The sequence below is a fragment of the Sciurus carolinensis genome, chromosome 8 (genome assembly GCF_902686445.1).
Source record: "Sciurus carolinensis chromosome 8, mSciCar1.2, whole genome shotgun sequence".
NCBI lineage: Eukaryota > Metazoa > Chordata > Mammalia > Rodentia > Sciuridae > Sciurus > Sciurus carolinensis.
The window spans coordinates 72,410,011-72,430,950 of record NC_062220.1 but is presented as its reverse complement, the minus strand read 5'-3'; the positions used below and the strand labels follow the sequence as shown (position 1 = coordinate 72,430,950).

The 20,940-nt window shown below is 36.8% G+C and overlaps 1 protein-coding gene across 1 annotated transcript in view; it reads left to right on the top strand.

The window, feature by feature from the left end:
- The window catches only part of Dock4 (dedicator of cytokinesis 4), a 445,877-nt gene that overhangs the window by 360,160 nt on the left and 64,777 nt on the right, over positions 1 to 20,940 (top strand). The window contains 3 exon segments of the mRNA XM_047560480.1: positions 5,088 to 5,163; positions 13,376 to 13,476; positions 13,891 to 13,949. Of these exon segments, the coding sequence (XP_047416436.1) occupies positions 5,088 to 5,163; positions 13,376 to 13,476; positions 13,891 to 13,949 (236 nt within the window).

The window sequence follows — 20,940 nt, the reverse complement described above, 5'->3', positions numbered from 1 at the left end:
GCTGACATTGTTTCCTATGGTAAGACTTTCTCAATGAAGGAAGCTTGCCACACTTAGAGTAGCACCCAAGGAAAGCTGTGCCCAAATGAGGAGCATGGGAGTTTGTCCATAGTAACAGGATGGAAGGAGAGGGTGTGATACTGACCTTGGAAAGTCGAGCAGTGGAGTAGATGATTCTTTGGCCATCCACTGACACTACTACTGCTTTGTTTTTTATTTTATTAAGGGTAGTTATTCTTTTAAGTGTAAGAAGCCTCATAAGTAAGGGAGGAAGGAATAAGATAATTGATTTTTATTGAAACTACATATTACAGTGAGAAGTATATCTAACATAAATAGTTATTATAAACACTTTGGCAAGAATTCCATGCACATTGCCTTTCCAGTGTGTAGTGAGGAGTGGTAGGGAGAGTGGACACCTAAAGGAAAGGCTTTCTTAAGGCTTAGGCCAAATACATCCAAATAAAGACTGTTGCCACATGACTAATTTTTCTACCAGTACATCCTAGTGGAGTTTCCAGATCACTACAGTCTTTCCTAACTCTCTTTGCCTCTTCCACACTGCATGTTTCACAGATGGGAAGCAAAGTCACTAGTGTCCTTCCCTGCTTTTGCCTGAAGCTGTGTGCCCCCCACTCCTGTCTAATTTCATGCGTTCTGCAAAATATTTAATATATTGAAAGTTTTACAGATTTCACATTTTGCTGTTAGCTAACCTGGTAAATAAGTCTAATAAACCATAGATTCAAATGTAGTTGGGAGGCTCCAGTCATTCAGCCAACAATTATTAGGCTAGGCCCTGGCAATACAGTGGTAAACATGGCCAAATTCCCCAGATGTCTTCGTTCTCTACATTCTGATCTTTCTCTGTCTTTACACAGTCCTCAAAATGGGAAAGGATGACCACATGCATCAGAATCACCTGGCCAGGCCTCATCATAAACCCACTGCCCAAAGGTGGTGTGAGACCCTGAAGTCTCTTAACAACTTTGATGATTCTCATGCATGCCAAAGTTTGAGAACTGCTAGCTCCCATGAATTCCCTTGGTGGCTGTCCAACATTTTCCTGTGCCCTAAGTGTTTGGGTTGGTTTCTGCTGTCCACAATTAAGGTGCCAGGTTGTAATGAAGTCGTTCTCCAGATTTAAATTTTCTTAGTTTTTCACTGTGTAAGCATCGTTAATACCCTCTTCATCCACAAGGTGTTTCTCTCAGTCCACGTATGATTTTTGGCAATGGGCTTGGGCTTGTGCAGGATTACCAGGTTGCAATAACTTTCAAAAGGACAAATTATAGGAGATGAGTTTTCTATAGGGGAGGTGTGGGGGGTTGATGGAAGATAATTCCTAAGTCACAGAACGAGGTGACAACTGGAAAACCTTGAAGCAAAAACTTATGTTTCCTGTGTATCCGTTCCTTTTTTCTTGTATAGATTTTATCATCCTGCATCCATGAATAATGGTCGTCAGAAATGACTCTTGTGCCTGTGTTTCTGTGGTAGAAATCAGTAATTTGACCATTTGTGGGAGCAGATTGCAAACTATTCTTGGCTATTAAGTTGGATCACCAAGATTTGAAATAACCCCATATTCAGAAACCGAGTCATGAGTAAAAATAAATAAATAAATAAAACCACATGGTTCTAGATATATTAGAAAAAGTAAGAAAAAAAGATTCACTCACTTGACTTCACAGTTACTCAGCATAATGAAGGAGGAAAGCTGTGTGAAGGCTTGCATCTGACTTAGAGATCTGGCTGTTAGGAAGTTGTATTTCCATACTGAGTTACCATGGAAAGCTCTGGAAGCTGCCCCTGGGACTTGGGCTGAAAGTTATAGGCATAAATGAGAAACTTTGAAGTAGAGTCATTTTAAGATCTTTCTAGCCCTGAGAAGTCTTACTTTTGGAGGCCTATTAACCTACATGCCACAGTAGATATTTTTGCTGAAGAAAAATATTAAAAGCATTTTTTACATTAATCTCTTAAATTTGGGCCTATGAGGCAATAGCTTAATTTTGATTGGTTGTGGTTTCTCAGCACTTATGCACATTTGAGGATTCTTGTGAAATATTTAAAAGGTAACCTGTAATTTTTAACATAGTAAAAATTGCACAAATATTAAATTACTGAAACTCAGTAATATAGTTTGTCAACGTGTAATTAATCATTTTTTAAGTTTTTATTTTGCAATTTTAGTTTGACTCAATAACATTTTTCAAGTCTAAGTATTTTCCATAGCTCATGAAATCTCATAAACTTAGGCCTTTTTGTGCCCAAAGAGAAAGCAGCCTAATAAAAGTCTAGAAATAAGGACCACATGCTGCATTAAAGAACCATAAGAATTTGCTAAAATTCTACAAGTCAAGGGAATGGTGAAGCAGAATTTGTTGGAATATTTTTCTGATTCAGGCCTCTCTAGAGTCTTGCTCTTCAAAGGCTGGCTTGGGAGCCAACAACATCAGCATTACCTGGAGCTCATTAGAGATGCAGAATCACAAGTTGGCTGAGTCATAATCTGCATCTTAACCAGGTTACCAGGCACCCATTAAAGTTTGAGAAATACTGCTCTAGTCTAGAATAGTGGTTGTCAGCTCTGGGTTCACAAAGGAATTACCTGGGAGCTTTGGCACACCTTTGTACCCCAGATCAGTCATTAGAATCTCTGGCTGAAGGTGTTATCCAGACATATTTTTAAAACTCAGGGGATTCCAGTTCATAACCCAGATTGACACCCACTGTTCCTTAGCAATGCCAAAGAGCTTCCATATTGCTTACCAGCAAATATAGTTCAAGAAGCCGTGGACATTGTGTGTTTGGGACCCAGCATATACATAACAATTTAGAAAAACATTTGCATGGAATAATATCTCTCTGTTGAAAGATTGAGTTTGTAAAGTCCTTTCCAGGACATTAGGCCCAATTGGCTAAATTTCAGATATGTCATGTTTCACCAATATTCAAGGATATTATTTCTGAACAACAATGCAGGATGGAATTTTGGGGCCAGAAGACAATTTGCCACGTTACACTCAATGTAGAACTGTTTATATTTTTCCACTGAACATCAAAGCAGAAAGTTTCCACTTATAACCATGTTCAGGATACAAAATTTTCTTTCTTTGTTTCTTTCTTTTTTTCCTTCTTTCCTTCCTTCCTTTCTTTTCTTTCCTTCCTTCCTTCCTTCCTTCCTTCCTTCCTTCCTTCCTTCCTTCCTTCCTTCTTTTCTTTCCTTTCTTTCTTTCTTTGCCTTGTGCATGCTAAGCACATGCTCTACCACTAAGCTAATACCTCAATTTTTTTCTTCTTTAAACTTAGAATCCAATGATCTACCATATGCTAGGCAAAGAGCCACTTCCTTACCTGACAGCATTTTGTTTTCTGAATATTAAAAAGTAAAATTTGAATAAAATACTTTGGGAATCTTAGTGATTTCTTCAGTTAGTATTATTGGTTTTGTAGTGTCTATGAAAAAATTGTCAATTTCACAGTCCTTTGCAGACAATTTGTCTCTTTAATATGAAATTCACTGGTGATAGCTGCCACTTTGGGGGCTGAAGAAACCACAGAAATCCTCAGTCTCATAAATTTTTCTATATTTAACTTTCATACCAAGATTCATTCAGAGGTGTAAATGACATATAAAAGACACGTGGGTAAGACAGTGTCTGTTTGATGATTTCCTCCTCTTTCCCTTTCTTTAAATTGAACTTCCACATTCAACCATCTAACCCCTTAGCCTTATTATAATTTTTCTGTACCCCAGAAGAAATCTTATAGTGAGTCAGATACAGTGGCACATGCCTGCAATCCCAGCAGCTCAGGAGGCTGAGGCAGGAAGATCAAAGTTCAAAGCCAGCCTCAGTAACTTAGCAAGACCCTGTTCTAAATAAAAATTAAAAATAAAATATATCCAGTGGTTAAATGCCCCTGAGTTCAATCCCAGGTCCAAAAAAAAAAAATAATTATAATAATCAAATGTTGAATTTTCCAGCATATGATAACATTCATGTCTTCAAAGACTATAAATGTTCTTCTAATTAGTAAATATTCTTCTAGTCTATTTTGCCAGTGCAAGAACCAAGGAGTGAACTTGGTGGGGTGCCATTTTGTTTCATTTTACCTAGGGTCATGTAACCATATCCTTCAATTCTAAATGCCATGATGAGAATGGGGACCTTATCACATCATAATACTATGTCATGCATGCATCTCAGAAGATGCCAAAGAGGTTTTAAATATCAACCATTTCTATGTTGGTGCTTAGTTTATAGTGGTTTAGGGAAAGGGCTTATATTGTTTTAATATAATGCTTTATCTAACATTAAATCAACCTGTTGGAAACACGACAGTTTTGAATAAATACTTTTCTGGATATAAAAATGAGCAGATTTTGAACAAATTATGGAACTTTAGAACTAGGTAAGAAAACACCAAATCCTTTGTTACTCTCCCGAGCAAGATACATATGACTGTGTATGACCCCCAAGTTAGGCTTTCTCCTCTTTTCTCTGTCCCAGAGATACTCCTTTCTCTGAATGGCGGTGATACTGTCAGTTTTATACAACTTAGTTTTGAATTACAGACAATTTCACAGTCAGTAATTGGCAGTCTTCTTGCCCTGAGAATGAATCTACCTTCTACCTTCTACAGTTCTTGTATGCCCTCTAACACCTTAAATGTGGGGCAACAAAGAGAAGGCATCTAATAAATACACCAGATAGTCTGTCATTTCATTTTTACGTTCCATTTCTTTCGTGATAATCAAATATGGAATGTTAGGTTTCCATTAAGTCATTTTGCTTTGTTCAAAAGTTTATAAAAATATTACAAGACATTATGATATTAATGTATTTCTGTTTGAGTCATATGAATTCATAGATCTCCTTGTGCATTGTTTTATAAGGCAAACAACTTCAGTAATAGATTTTTTTTTCCTTCTGCCTGGTGTCTTGTGAATTATCTGAAACTGACCCACATGCTTACTGAAAGAGCTTTTCTTTTATCTTAGTTGCTTTTTATTCTTACCTACTAAATGATTTTTACTAAAACGAAGTTTTCAACTTATGTATTTTTTTTTTTATCTCTAGTGTGATTATTACAACAGTTCTGTATCTCTCAGATGCACTTCGTAAGAACTTCTTAAATGAGAACTTTGACTATAAGGTAAGTATCCATTTAGATTACTGTCTCACTTGGGCTAAAAGATTCTGTTGCATTTTAGTAAATTAATGTATTTTCTTGTCCTGTGAGTAATATTAGAACACTTTTATTTTATTTGCAAACAAGCAGGGCTATTATAATGCTTATCAGCTTGGTGGAGATCAATAGTGCTTAAAAGAAGATAGATCTTTATTGTTGATATAAATTTTAATTCCTGCTCTTCTCTCTATGATTTCAGTGCATAACAAAGGACACATAGAACACAATATTTTTAAGAGTTTTTAAAATAGAGTTTATATGAAGAAAAAATTACAAAGTAAATGCTTGATTTTCTTACTCCTCTAGCTTCCCATCTTTTAGAATGAATTCATGAAAAAAATATGAAATGTTTCTAAAAAGATTTTTTTCTGGCAGAACTTTCTGTATGCTAATATAAAGTGATAGACTGAGGTGCCTAAAAATTCTTCATTAGTATCTTTTCAAATGGCAGATGATGAATGGCAAACAAAGATAGGAAGTATCCATGGTGGATTCTCTTCTCAATGAGGTTCTGTTTAAGCATCTTTGTTTCTTATTCTTTTTTGAATAATATTTTTCATAATAAGCACTTATAACATTTCCTTTATTGGATAATTAGAAAGTACAGAAAAAGCACAAATACAATAAAAACCTATGGGATTTGAATTAATATTTTTTAAATCATTACTCTAATAGTATGTCAAAATTTCATAATCAAAGTTCTACTTTTTGATACTCTTTTCTTCTATTTCATTCTTACAGCTACCCTTTTTGGTTGCATTCTTTCAAAATTAAATTTGGCTTATGTCCTTAATTATTTCTTTGGATAAATATTTATTAGTGGAATTGTTAAAGGTTGAGCCAGTTATATTTGATTACCTGTTCTCCTGTGTCTACCCAACACTAGATGAGGCAACTTTTTTCAACACTTAGATAAGGAGACCATCTTTTTGCTTTAATTTGCAATTTCTTACTAGTTATTAGTTATTCACTAGTTACTAGTTATTAATTGAAGTTCATATTTTGTGAATTTTCTGTTCTTAACTTTTGTTTATTATTTTGCCTGGGTTTGTTTTTGAGATGGGGTCTCATTGTGTGGCCCAAGCTGAGATCAAATTCATGATACTCCTACCTTAAACTCCCAAGTAGCTAGAATTACAGATGTGCACTACCATGCTCAGCTTGGGGTTTTATCATATTCTTTTTTATTTGTTGGAACTCTTTACATATTACAGGTTGTCTTTCACATATTTATTGTAGTTCATTGTCTTTAATATTACATGGTGTCACTAAAGACATAGTTTTCTTTCATTAGAAGTCCTACACATTTTTTTTATGTGTATTTCAGGAAATTTTATTCTGATAGCTTTCTGATTTTACAATTGGTATAAGAAAATATCGACACAAAATATTCTTCTGGGCAGGGAGTTTTTTAAGTATTGTCTGAATTTAAGCAATTAGCATATCCAAAGAAACATATGCATTTTTTTTTTTTTTAATTTATTTATTTTTTTTACGTTTACATAGGGTAATGATGTTTATTATATTTTTCCCCTCCCCCCCACCCCTCCCACCCCTCCCACCCCTCCCACCCCTCTTTTCCCTCTACACAGTCCTTCTTTCCTTCATTCTTACTGCTCTCCTTAGCCTAACTCTAAACCTAACCCTAAACCTAATGCTAGCCCCTCCCACCCCCCATTATATGTCCTCATCCGCTTATCAGCGAGATCATTTGTCCTTTAGTTTTTTGAGATTGGCTTATCTCACTTAGCATGATATTCTCCAATTTCGACCATTTGCCTACAAATGCCATAATTTTATCATTCTTCATTGCGGAGTAATATTCCATTGTATAAATATGCCACAGTTTCTTTATCCATTCATCAACTGAAGGGCATCTAGGTTGGTTCCACAATCTGGCTATGGTGAATTGAGCAGCAATGAACATTGATGTGGCTGTATCTCTGTAGTATGCTGATTTTAAGTCCTTTGGGTATAGGCCAAGGAGTGGGATAGCTGGGTCAAATGGTGTTTCCATTCCAAGCTTTCTGAGGAATCTCCACACTGCTTTCCAGAGTGGTTGCACTAATTTGCAACCCCACCAGCAATGTATGAGTGTTCCTTTTTCACCACATCCTCGCCAACACCTATTGTTGCTTGTATTCTTGATAATCGCCATTCTAATTGGGGTGAGATGAAATCTTAGGGTGGTTTTGATTTGCATTTCCCTTATTACTAGGGATGTTGAACATTTTTTCATATATCTGGTGATTACTTGTACATCTTCTTCTGTGAAGTGTCTGTTCATTTCCTTAGCCCATTTGTTGATTGGATTATTTGTATTCTTCGTGTAGAGTTTTTTGAGTTCTTTATAGATTCTGGAAATTAGCGCTCTATCTGAGGTATGGTTGGCAAAGATATTCTCCCACTCTGTAGGCTCTCTCTTCACATTTCTGATAGTTTCCTTTGCTGAGAGAAAGCTTTTTAGTTTGAATCTATCCCAGTTGTTTATTCTTGCTTTTATTTCTTGTGCTATGGGAGTCCTGTTAAGGAAATCTGATCCTGAGCCAACAAGTTGAAGATTTGGACCTACTTTTTCTTCTATAAGATGCAGGGTCTCTGGTCTGATTCCGAGGTCCTTGATCCATTTTGAGTTGAGTTTTGTGTAGGGTGAGAGATAGGGGTTTAGTTTCATTCTATTGCATATAGTTTTCCAGTTTTCCCAGCACCATTTGTTGAAGAGGCTATCTTTTCTCCATTGCATATTGTTGGAACCTTTGTCTAGTATGAGAAAATTGTATTTATTTGGGTTTGTGTCCATGTCCTCTATTCTGTACCATTGATCTACCTGTCTATTTTGGTACCAATACCATGCCGTTTTTGTTACTATTGCTTTGTAGTAGAGTTGAAGATCTGGTATTGCAATACCCCCTGCTTCGCTCCTGCTACTGAGGATTGCTTTAGCTATTCTAGGTTTTTTATTCTTCCAGATGAATTTCATAATTGCTTGCTCTATTTCTGCGAGGTACATCATTGGGATTTTAATTGGAATTGCATTGAATCTGTATAGAACTTTAGGTAGTATAGCCATTTTGACGATATTAATTCTGCCTATCCAGGAACATGGGAGATCTTTCCATCTTCTAAGGTTTTCTTGAATTTCTTTCTTTAGTGTTCTGTAGTTCTCATTGTAGAGGTCTTTCACCTCTTTTGTGAGATTGATTCCCAAGTATTTTATTTTTTTCGATGCTATTGTGAATGGAGTAGTTTTCCTAATTTCTCTTTCTGAAGATTCATCACTTATGTATAAAAATGCATTGGATTTATGAGCATTGATCTTGTAACCTGCTACTTTACTGAATTCACTTATGAGTTCTAAAAGTTTTCTGGTGGAATTTCCAGGTTCCTCTAAATATATAATCATGTCATCAGCGAACAGGGATAGTTTGAGTTCTTCTTTTCCTATTCGTATCCCTTTAATTTCTTTGGTTTGTCTGATTGCTCTGGCTAGAGTCTCAAGGACGATGTTGAATAGAAGCGGTGAAAGAGGGCATCCCTGCCTTGTTCCAGTTTTTAGGGGGAATGCTTTCAGTTTTTCACCATTTAGAATGATATTAGCCATGGGCTTAGCGTAGATGGCCTTTATAATGTTTAGGAATGTTCCCATTACCCCAATTTTTTCTAGTGTTTTGAGCATGAAGGGATGCTGTATTTTATCAAATGCTTTTTCTGCATCTATTGAAATAATCATGTGATTCTTAACTTTAAGTCTGTTGATATGGTGAATGACATTTATTGATTTCCGAATGTTGAACCAACCTTGCATCCCTGGGATAAAACCCACTTGATCGTGGTGCACTATCTTTTTAATATATATTTGTATGCGATTTGCTAAAATTTTGTTGAGAATTTTTGCATCGATGTTCATTAAGGATATTGGTCTGAAATTTTCTTTCCTTGATGTGTCTCTGTCTGGTTTAGGTATCAGGGTGATATTGGCTTCATAGAACAAGTTTGGTAGGGTTCCCTCCTCTTCTATTTCATGGAATAGTTTGAGGAGTATTGGAATGAGCTCTTCTTTAAAGGTTTTATAGAACTCGGCTGAGAACCCATCTGGTCCTGGACTTTTCTTTGTTGGTAGGCTTTTGATGACCTCTTCTATTTCATTGCTTGAAATTGGTTTATTTAAGTTGTGTATGTCCTCCTCGTTCAGTTTAGGTAGTTCATATGTCTCTAGAAATTTGTTGATGTCTTCAAGGTTTTCTGTTTTGTTGGAGTATAGATTTTCGAAATAGCTTCTAATTATGTTTTGTATTTCACTCGTGTCTGTTGTGATGTTTCCTTGTTCATTCCGAATTTTAGTAATTTGAGTTTTCTCCCTCTTTCTCTTTGTTAGTGTGGCTAAGGGTTTATCAATTTTATTTATTTTTTCAAAGAACCAACTATTTATTTTATTAATTTTTCCGATTGTTTCTTTTGTTTCGATTTCGTTGATTTCGGCTCTGATTTTAACTATTTCCTGTCTTCTACTACTTTTGGTATTGGTCTGCTCTTCTTTTTCTAGTGCTTTGAGCTGTAGTGTTAACTCGTTTATTTGTTGATTTCTACTTCTTTTTTTGAATGCACCCCATGAAATAAATCTTCCTCTAAGTACTGCTTTCATAGTGTCCCAGAGATTTTGATATGATGTGTCTTTGTTCTCGTTTACTTCTAAGAATTTTTTTATTTCCCTCCTGATGTCTTCTGTTATCCATTCATCATATAATAGTGTATTATTTAGTCTCCAGGTATTGGAGAAGTTTCTGTTTTTTATTCTGTCATTTATTTCTAATTTCAATCCATTATGATCTGATAGAGTACAAGGTAGTATCTCTATCTTCTTGTATTTACTAACAGTAGCTTTGTGGCATAAAATATGGTCTATTTTAGAGAAGGATCCATGTGCTGCTGAGAAGAAAGTGTATTCATTCTTTGTTGGATGGTATATTCTATATATGTCCGTTAAGTCTAAATTGCTGATTGTGTTGTTGAGATCTATAGTTTCTTTATTCAATTTTTGTTTGGACGATCTATCCAGTGGTGAGAGAGGTGTGTTAAAATCGCCTAGTATTATTGTGTTGTGGTCTATTTGATTTCTGGAATTGAGAAGGATTTGTTTGACGTACGTGGATGAGCCAATGTTCGGGGCATAGATATTTATGATTGTTATGTCTTGCTGATTTATGCTTCCCTTAAGCAGCATGTAATGTCCTTCTTTATCCCTTCTGACTAGTTTTGGTTTGAAGTCCACATTATCTGAGATGAGGATGGATACTCCAGCTTTTTTGCTGTGTCCGTGTGCATGGTATGTTTTTCCCCATCCTTTCACCTTTAGTCTATGGGTGTCTCTTTCTATGAGATGTGTCTCTTGCAGGCAGCATATTGTTGGATTTTTCTTTTTAATCCAATCTGCCAGTCTGTGTCTTTTGATTGATGAATTCAGGCCATTAACATTCAGGGTTATTATTGTGATATGATTTGTATTCCCAGTCAATTGACTCATATTTGTTTTTGACATGATTTGGTTTCTCCTTTATTTGGCTATTCCTTTAGTCTAGCGCCTCCTGTTGCTGATTTGCATCGTTGTTTTTCATCTCTTCCTCATGGAATATTTTGCTGAGAATGTTCTGTAATGCTGGCTTTCTTTTTGTAAATTCCTTTAGCTTTTGTTTATCATGGAAGGATCTTATTTCATCGTCAAATTTGAAGGTAAGTTTTGCTGGGTATAAGATTCTTGGTTGGCATCCATTTTCTTTCAGGGCTTGGTATATGTTGTTCCAGGCCCTTCTAGCTTTTAGGGTCTGGATTGAAAAATCTGCTGATATTCTTATTGGTTTCCCTCTGAATGTAATTTGATTCTTTTCTCTCGCGGCCTTTAAAATTCTGTCTTTATTTTGTATGTTAGGTATTTTCATAATAATGTGCCTTGGTGTGGGTCTGTTGTAATTTTGTATGTTTGGAGTTCTATAAGCCTCTTGTACTTGGTTTTCCATTTCGTTCTTCAGATTTGGGAAATTTTCTGTTATTATTTCATTGAATAGATTGTTCATTCCTTTGGTTTGTTTCTCTAAGCCTTCCTCAATCCCAATAATTCTCAAATTGGGCCTTTTCATGATATCCCATAGTTCTTGGAGATTCTGTTCATGATTTCTTACCATCTTCTCTGTTTGTTCCACTTTGTTTTCAAGGTTAAATATTTTGTCTTCAATGTCTGAGGTTCTGTCTTCCAGGTGTTCTATCCTATTGGTTATACTTTCTATGGAGTTTTTAACTTGGTTTATTGTTTCCTTCATTTCAAGGATTTCAGTTTGGTTTTTTTTCAGTATCTCTAACTCTTTATTGAAATGATCTCTTGCTTCCCGTATTTGGTCTTTTAACTGTTGATTGGTGCGATCATTTAATGCCTGCATTTGCTCTTTCATCTCCTCCTTCAATGCCTGCATTTGCTCTTTCATCTCCTCATTAGCTTCCCTGATCGTTTTAATTACGTACATTCTGAACTCCCTTTCTGACATTTCTTCTGCTCTGCTGTCATTGGGTTTTATTGATGTAGTATCTAGGTTTGTTTGGGACATTTTCTTCCCTTGTTTTCTCATAATGGTCAGTTGTCAGTGGGACCCTGAGATATTGCAGTTTTCCACTATTGGCTTATAGTGTCCCAGTAGATTTCCAGTGTATCACCTCCCAGCCTTCAGTAGCCTGATGTCTTGGAGGAATCTGATAAAGCAGCTCATTCGAAGAATACTGCCCCTAGCCCCCTACTGGTTCCACGTTTTGGAACTGGCTCTGTGCGGAAATGCTCTCACTGTGGGCCTGCACCGTGCAGCTGGCCGTGTGGGAAGAGCCCACTGCCGGAGTGTGGAAGACTACCTTGGGAAGACTCAAGCTGCCCTGCCCGGCTCTGCTAAGCCACCTCTATCTGGGCCTGCCACCCGGGCCGAGCTTTACCCAGTGGGCAGACTCACCCGTGGCTCCACTTCAGTCCGAGTCTCTCAATGCCTCCCCTTCTTAACTCCTGGGTTCTGGAGCGACCGGGGGTGCAGTCTCCCTCTAGGCCGCCATCTTGGATCGCCCCGTGAAGAGAGCCCGCAGCCGGAGTGGGCAGAGCCGCCTGAAGAGGTCTCCTGCTGCCCTGCCCTTATCCCTGAGGCTGACTGCAGATCGAGGCTCTCCGCTGGTTCTTTGCAGGAGTACACTGCACTGCAGCAGCTCCGGGACTCGGAGCGTGCTCTGTTCAGACAGGCTCTCACTAGCGGGCCAGTTCCGTTCCGAGAACCTGGAGAAGCTGGCTGTGTGGGCGGGGCCCACCGCCGGAGTGCGCAGGACTGCCTGTGGATGACTCTAGCTGCCCTGCCCGGCTCCGATAAGCCACCTCTATCTGGGCCTGCCACCCGGGCCGAGCTTTACCCAGTGGGCAGACTCACCCGTGGCTCCACTTCAGTCCGAGTCTCTCAATGCCTCCCCTTCTTAACTCCTGGGTTCTGGAGCGACCGGGGGTGCAGTCTCCCTCTAGGCCGCCATCTTGGATCGCCCCGTGAAGAGAGCCCGCAGCCGGAGTGGGCAGAGCCGCCTGAAGAGGTCTCCTGCTGCCCTGCCCTTATCCCTGAGGCTGACTGCAGATCGAGGCTCTCCGCTGGTTCTTTGCAGGAGTACACTGCACTGCAGCAGCTCCGGGACTCGGAGCGTGCTCTGTTCAGACAGGCTCTCACTAGCGGGCCAGTTCCGTTCCAACATATGCATTTTTTAAAGTTCTACATTAAAAAGCAGTTCCAAGATTGAATTCATATAGGAATAAAGTAATCCATCTTATACCTCAGTCTCCCTAGAGATACAGAGATGTGTTATAAGAGAAACGAAACATCTTCCACTGAGCATATACCAAAGAGCTCATGGAACCTGGGATATACCTTTGAAGCAATATCTAAGTAGACATTATTTATTTGGTTAGTTTACTTCATTTTCATAGAAAATTTAAAGCATAGATTGTATAAAAATAGAGAATAGTATAATGAACTTCCGTGACTGTTATCAAGTTGAATCTTATTTCAACTCTACCCCCATCCACTTGCCACTTTTAAAGTAAATCCAAGATATTGTGTCATTTCACCTACAAATATTTTTGTAACAATAGTATTTAAATATCTTGCTCTTATTTTAGATCTGGGATTCCTACTTTTACCTTGCAGTCATTTTTATAAACCAGTTGTGTCTGCAGTTGGAGATGTTCACACCTTCCAAAAAGAAAAAGGTGTTAGAAAAGTAAGTACCAGTGTGTGGTCGGGTGGGAAAGTTGCCTTCTAGAGGGTGCTTAGTCCAAATGGCTCACAAACCAAAATGTCCACAACTGGAAATAACAAGTGGGAGAGCAGTGACCCAAAGGGCAAGAAGCAACTTCTTATGGAAATTCAACATTTTGAACTTACTTACACATTTTAATCGCAAGTTTTTCAGGTTTCAAAATTATTATAGAAACAAAAATTGAGACAGATCTGTTTTAATAAATAAAATATGTATGCAAAGAATTGATTTAGAGGCACAAAGACATATACAGTAGACATCTTTAATTAAAAATGTCTTGCCTTTTAATTGACAGCGATAGATTGTATTCTACAGAAACACAAATACTTCATTGTTCTAGAGGCTCTGTGTCAGAGTTGCTTTTTTCTGTTTCAGGTATGGTGACATGCGGGTGACAATGGGTTGTGAGATTTTCAGCATGTGGCAGAACCTAGGTAAGTGATGAAAAGAGAAACTTCTTCCACTGTACAGCTTATCATTCTACTTTCAAGCACACAAATGAAGAAGGGAAATTTACCAATGACAGCATTTGAAACCAGATGTCAAAATCAATAAGAATATCTATAGGAAGTAACTGGCATTTTGACATTGAGTAAAGTTACAACTAATTCTTTAAATTGGTGTCTATCTGAAAAATCACCTTTCCTTTGTGTGCTTCATTATTAATTAATGGTAAATTTTAGAAGCTAGCATTACTCCAGCATTATACACATTATTTCTAGCAATGAGCTAGAGGGTAAGTTGGTACTGTAACTACTCAAAATGTCTAGAAGTCTAAATTGAGGCTATAAATCATCATAAATTTAGATTAAATTTCATGAAACATTGACTTAGCATCACCACTCTAAAAAACTTCAGACTATTGACCTATGTCATAAAGAGTATAGCCAAAGGACCTTAAAAGCATCTGCAGTTGCTAAGAGACTGTTAGGTCCAATTTTGTTAATCTGCCACAGAAGATAGAGCATATTATTCCAGCAAATTGATGTCACAGATCTGGTTGCACAAAAAAATAATAATATTTGGGAAACAAATTGGTTTAAAATTCATTGGCATCATTCTAGAGATTCATAACATTTAATTTGGTATGTTAATTATACAAGTTTTTAGTATTCATTAACTATTACTGCATTTAATTCCTCCTTGTGATTTATTAAAGTGATTGACCTATTTGAATTGAATATGTATCTTTCTTGGGCTCATCCAAGCACAATTTTGAAATGACAGAATTTGTTTTCTGAGAGTAAAAACAGAACCTTTATCATTTTGCTTGAATTCTTCTAACAGAGTGATTTTTGACCACAATATGTTTGTCCCTCAAATACACATAGCAGTTTGAGGGAGCCTCATTATATATAACTGAGCACTGTGTTCAATGCTTGCTGGTGATTTGACTAAAATAAATAAATAAAATAAAAGGGAAACTATCATATTGAAAATAACCTCCAATTACGAAAAGCCAGTCAGAAGAAATCATGATCTGTCTTTAGATTCAGTTCAAAATTACCATTAAATGTTACATGGAGAATACTCCTCTTAATCTTTGTGTTTTGCTGCTGTGTCCTTCTTTTTTTTAAAGAAGATCAAGGATCTTATAGGTCCATTGTATTTGGCATTAATTTAGCAAGCTATTTTCCAAAGAATTTTGCATCGATGTGGTGTTCAAAGATAGTTATGATTGTTGAGCTCATTTCCAAGCCAATTAGGAGACTAAGACATACTTGGTTTGGTTACCAGAATATTAGGAAACATGGCAGGTTTTCTCTTTGGATACGTCTGAGCATTACTGTGATTATTTCCACATAAATCTTTGCCCAGGCCAGGATAGCTATGCCCTTAGGCTCGTGTCCCTTGGTCTGCAAAATAAAGCAGGCATACTTCACAAATTTTTCTTCTCCAATTTGTCTTTATTCCAAAACAAAAATATTTCTGCTTCTGATTTTTATGTTAAACTACTTCTCTGTTTTTCCAAGAAATCTAGAGATGGTAGAAAGTCCCTGAAAATATAGAGCTCATCATGCAATACTGTTTTAGAACAGCGCTACTCAGAGTAGACCAGCAGTATCAGTTTCATGTGCAGGCTTGTAAGAAATGCAAATTGGCTTCACCACAGACCTTGTGAGATAAAAAATATGGGAGATCACCCAGCAATCTGAGTTTTAGCAGGTTTTACAGTGACTCTTACACACTTAACTAAAGATTTAACAGCCCTGCTTTATACATTATCCTCTTTCTCTGCTGTTACAGCTCTAAAGGCTAACTCTCACACAATCTAGAATTCTCTTAGAAAAGTCTTATTATACACACCTTTGAATTTCCAGCATGACATAGTTCAAGAGTAGGGTGAGTGTAAATTTTCACTTCATTCCTTGGTTTCTGTGTTATTTCCCAAGTTGTGTCCTAACTTTTCTGAAACTTCCAAAACATGAAGTGAATTTTAAAATTGCTAGTGTATAACAGCTAGATTTCGAAATGTTCAGAAATATTAAAACCTTTCCTCTAACATACAGTTTTACAAAATGATAAGAAAAATTAAATATTCAGTGAACCATTTAGACACCCTTATAAGCCTTAAATTGGCTTGCATTACTTAGGAATATCACAATAAATTCATTATGATATATTAGTTATAATATAAAAATACATGAGGTATAATTTGTATGCCGATAAGAATGTCATATTTAATATTTGAATGCTAAGAAAATTTATACATTTTTATATTTTAATTTTACAGGCCAGTAAACCAATAAAGGATTGACTATGTGCAAGTTATTTGGAGAGATAGGAAAAAATGGTCTGTTAATAGCTCCATTTTAAAATCTTGTAATTTTAAACTTTTGTCTGATATACATGGAACCAGAAGAAATCCTGATAAAGTTACTATCTTTTAGTAAAGCCAGTAAGTTTGAGTTAATAAATTAAGATCCTTAGTACAGACTGGGGGTATATCTCAATTGGTAGAGTGCTTGCCTTGCATGCACAACCCCCTGGGTTCAATTCCCAGCACCACAAGGAAAAAGAAAAGAAAAAAGATCCTCAATACTTTTTAATAGATACAAAGTGTACTTACTTTTAGAAAATAAGTTGAGTGGAGGAAATGCCTAGTCTAAATGCTTTTTACCACTTGAAACTGTCTGGTTGGTCTAATTTAGAATACAGTTTTACTGAGCAATATTTTTAAATCAGATTTTTGTCATTGTTGTTTAGCTTAGATGTGTTGAATTCTTGCATATGCTAGCAATGAGTTGGCTTTTTCCTTTGTGCTTGGGTGGAGGGCATATGTCATTTAGTGACTAGAGTGCTCTTAAAGTAGAACAGGCATAGTGGTACACACCTATATTCCCAGCAACTCAGGAAACTGAGGCAGGAGATTGCAAATTCAGGGTGATCCTGGAAAACTTAATGAGCCCTATCTCAAAATAAAAAATAAAAAGGACTGGGGATGTGACTTAGTGATAAAGTGACACTTGCTTCAATCCCCAGTACTGGGGGAAATAAACCGGAAGCTGAATGATTTTCAAATCTGGTCATTATATCCCCTAAACTAACATGTGAGCAACTTGTCAATCTATGAGACCTGGAACTACTTAGATTTCCAGTGTTATTTTTAACCATAGTCACCAAACTAGTAGACAAACTCAGTTGTGTATGCTTGAAGTATTTTGTAGTTCTAAACTTGTATAACAAGTTATCTGTTGTAGTGAATGTTTTTTATAATGACTGTTTACATACAGAAAGTTTAAACTTTTTCCTGAACATTTGGACCCTTTGGTTATATATCAATCCAACGGAACTAGTTGAAGCAAGTTGTAACTTCTCTTCCTCTCCCATTTCAGTCTTGGAGCTTTTGAGCAAGCAGGGTCAAAAGTGTCCATTTTCAACTTTATGGGAGTGAATCAGAGGCTCTGTTATTTTATCCTTCAACCCAAGAATATAAGGTTTGGATAGGGACATACTAAAGAAACCAGAGGGTTTTGTGTAAAGACACCAATGGTACCCCACAGGTAAACAAGGCAGGACTTTTCTTCCCTTAAGAGACAGCAGTGGTTCCTGGGCACAGACAGGCTTTGGCTCTTCATTGGAACTTTGAGTTATGCTCCTTGTCTCCATTGCACTAGGAGCACTGGACACATTACCCCTAACAAATGTTTGAAACAATTTTTCTAAGCATTTTTAATTGTAGTAAAATACACATAAAATTCACCATTTTAACCATTTCTTAGTTCATTCATGGTGTTAAGAACATTCTCATCTATTTCCAGAACTCTGTTTTCACCTGGCAGAACTGAAATTCTATACCCATTAAACAGTGACTCCTAGTTCCCCTCCCTCCCCAGCCCTGGTGCCACCATTCTACTTTCTCTCCCTGTGAATTTGACTGTTCTTTGTACTTTTTGTAAGCAGAAAAATACGTACTTTTCTTTTTGTGACTTTGTTTCCCTTAGCAGAATGCCTCAAGATTCCTCCCTGTTGTAACATATGTCAGAATTTCCTTCTCTTTTAAGGTTGAGTGGTATTCTATTGTATGAATGTGCTGCATTCTCTTTATTGGTTCATCCATCTTTGGATACATGGTTACTTCAACCTTTTGGCCATAGTGAAAACACCCATATGAACATGGGTGTACCAGTATCTCTTTGAGATCCTGCTTTCAATTTTTTGAGGCATAGGCCCAGAAGTGGAATTGCTGGATCATGTGACCATAATTCTATTTTTAACTCAAGGATATACCATATTGTTTTTTGTAGCATTTTACATTCCACCAACAGAGCATGATAGCTCCATCCTCATCAACACTTGGCTGATTTCTGGGGTTGTTTTATTGTTGTTGTTGTTGTTGTTTTTTATAGTCACCATCCTCCTGGGTATGAGGTGACATCACATTGTGGTTTTGGTAATTTATTTTTGAAGAATAAAGAGCAACTAGTGATAAGTGAACACCTTTTCTTAAATGTGCTATTTCTCAGTATTTTCATTTTCCTCAGCTGAGGATTATAAATATTCTGTCAAGAGAAGGGAAAAGGTATATATTTTTCCCCAAAATTTTATCTGTACCTGTACTGGTATGAACAGTCTGTAAAGAGGTTACACTTTACTACTGTGTCCCACCTTTGGCCCTCATCTTGCTACAAGGTTAAGTTTTTTCTCTAATTTTAGATGAACTCACATTCCTACTAAATATAAAGTGAGCTCTTTGTTCCACATTTGCAAACACAGCATCTTGTAACTGCTGTAGGAAAATCAATACTTCCCTAGCAGGCTGTTCTGTGTGCATAAATATAAAACTCCCAACAGCCTAAGTAGCAGGTGTCCTAAATACTTCAAAACAAGACCATGTGGCTGACAACTAGAGATGGGGAAATAGATTGAATCTATAGTTTAAAAAGAAATCATTTAAAGGAAATTTAGTTTGCTATTGCTGTACATAGCTCAAATTTTTGCTTTGCTGTTTCATTTAGAATTAAATTTTCAATGGTTGGGGGTGCCTGTTTAGGTTTGTACAGATTCTATGTTCCCAAAGTGTGTTTTCAGCAAATAAGACTGTTCCCCCACATTTCTGCACAATAATTTAAATGTAGGTGTGACTGTTCCATGACCTTATTCTCAATAGAAAAATAAGACTAAAAAATGTATTGTATGGACCTTGTTTGGCTTGTGATTAAAATAAAACCATGATAGATGATGTCTTTTATGATGAACAGGCAAATTTTGACATAGACTGGATTTTAAATTAACTTAAGAAATATTATTTGTTTTGTTGGGCATGATAGAGACATTGTGATTCTATAGTCTTAAAATGTCTAGTTAATGATGCATATTGATGTTACAGAAGTAGAAAGATATCTCAGACTTGCTTTAAAATGCTCTAGGAAAAAAAATTTATGTGGGATGTTAAATGAAATAAAATTAACAAAATTCTTGATAATTATTGAAGCTAAATGATGGGCTTATGGCTGTTTGTCTTCCTGTTCTCTGTATACATCATTATTTCTGAAAACAAGAAAATTGGGTTGTAAAATGTCTATAAACATAAGATTTTTTTTTAAGAGATTCAAAAATACTCAGGCAATTAGTGGTAAATAAAGTTAAGTGCATTCTTCATTAGAGAGGGCAAAGAATGCCAGGCTTGAGAAAGATTTAAAACTAACGCAGTGGCTCTAAATCTCATTCTGCCAGTCAGGCCTGGGAGAACTAACTGGACTGGCAGGAAATTCAATTTATTTTATACTTCCTCTCCTTTTCATTCTCCTTTCCCCCCACACACCCAAAAGCTGTGCAGAACTTTATACCCAGTGTCAAACCAGCAGAGAGTTCTTCTGGGGTTACTGGTCAAATGCTAAGATGTCTGTTTTAGTCAGCTTTTTCACTGATATGACTAAAAGATTAAGCAGAACAGTTTTAGGGGAGGAAAAGATTATTTGAGGGCTCATGGTTTCAGAGGTCTCAGTCCATAGCTGGCTCCATTCCTTAGGACTTGAGATGAGGCAGAACATCATAGCAGAAGGGTGTGGAAGAGGGTAGCAAAGATCGGGAAGCAAAGAGGCTAAGTTCGGCTCACCAAATATATACCCCCAAAGGCATGCTCCCAACCACACCCTACCCACCTTTAGTGGTTACCACTCAGTTAATTCCTATCAGAAAATAATTCACTGATTGGGTTAAGGCTCTCATAACCCAGTCATTTCACTTCTGAATGTTCTTGTATTGTTTCACACAGGAGCTTTGGGAGGATACCTCACATGCACACCATAACGGTGGCCTTTGCCCTGGTGTACTTGATCCCTTCAGTGTTATGACTCTATTTGGCTAGATTTTGAGCCCCTGCAATCCTTTCCTGGACCAAGTGTAAGACCTCTAATTTCAGGACTTGCCAGACTTTGCCCTGAAAAGAATTTCCTTCCCTCTTTTCTCTTTTTTCTTCTCACTTAGCAGGACATCTTGAATAAACAGTGAGTTTAAGCTTTTGCAAATGACAGTAAAAGTGATCAAGTTAAGGGCGCTTCTGTTTTCTGCCCTGACAAAATAACTGAGGAAAGGATTTGCAAATGCTAGCTGCTAGTTACCTGCTTGAAATGTATGTTTGCAGTGAAGTGGAAAGAGGGAGAAAGATGAATTGCTATTTCAGTGAGTAGGTCGGCTTGAAAGGATTTCTTTTTTTTTTTTTTTTGAGGAAAGTATAGGAAATTAGATTAATAAGGAAGTTGCTTTTGAGGTGTTCTTGCTTTGATGAGGAAAATAAAGCAGTCTTTTGAGAAAGACAAGAGATTACCTGACTCCAAACTCAAGGTAGGAACATACAAGGAATAAACCAAGTTTCATCCTCACACATAATGGGTATGGATAAGTAATTTAGAGAGGGTGATATACAACAAAGTTACCTTTGATAAAACCTCGGTGAGCAAGGAAGAGATTGTGTAATTTCAG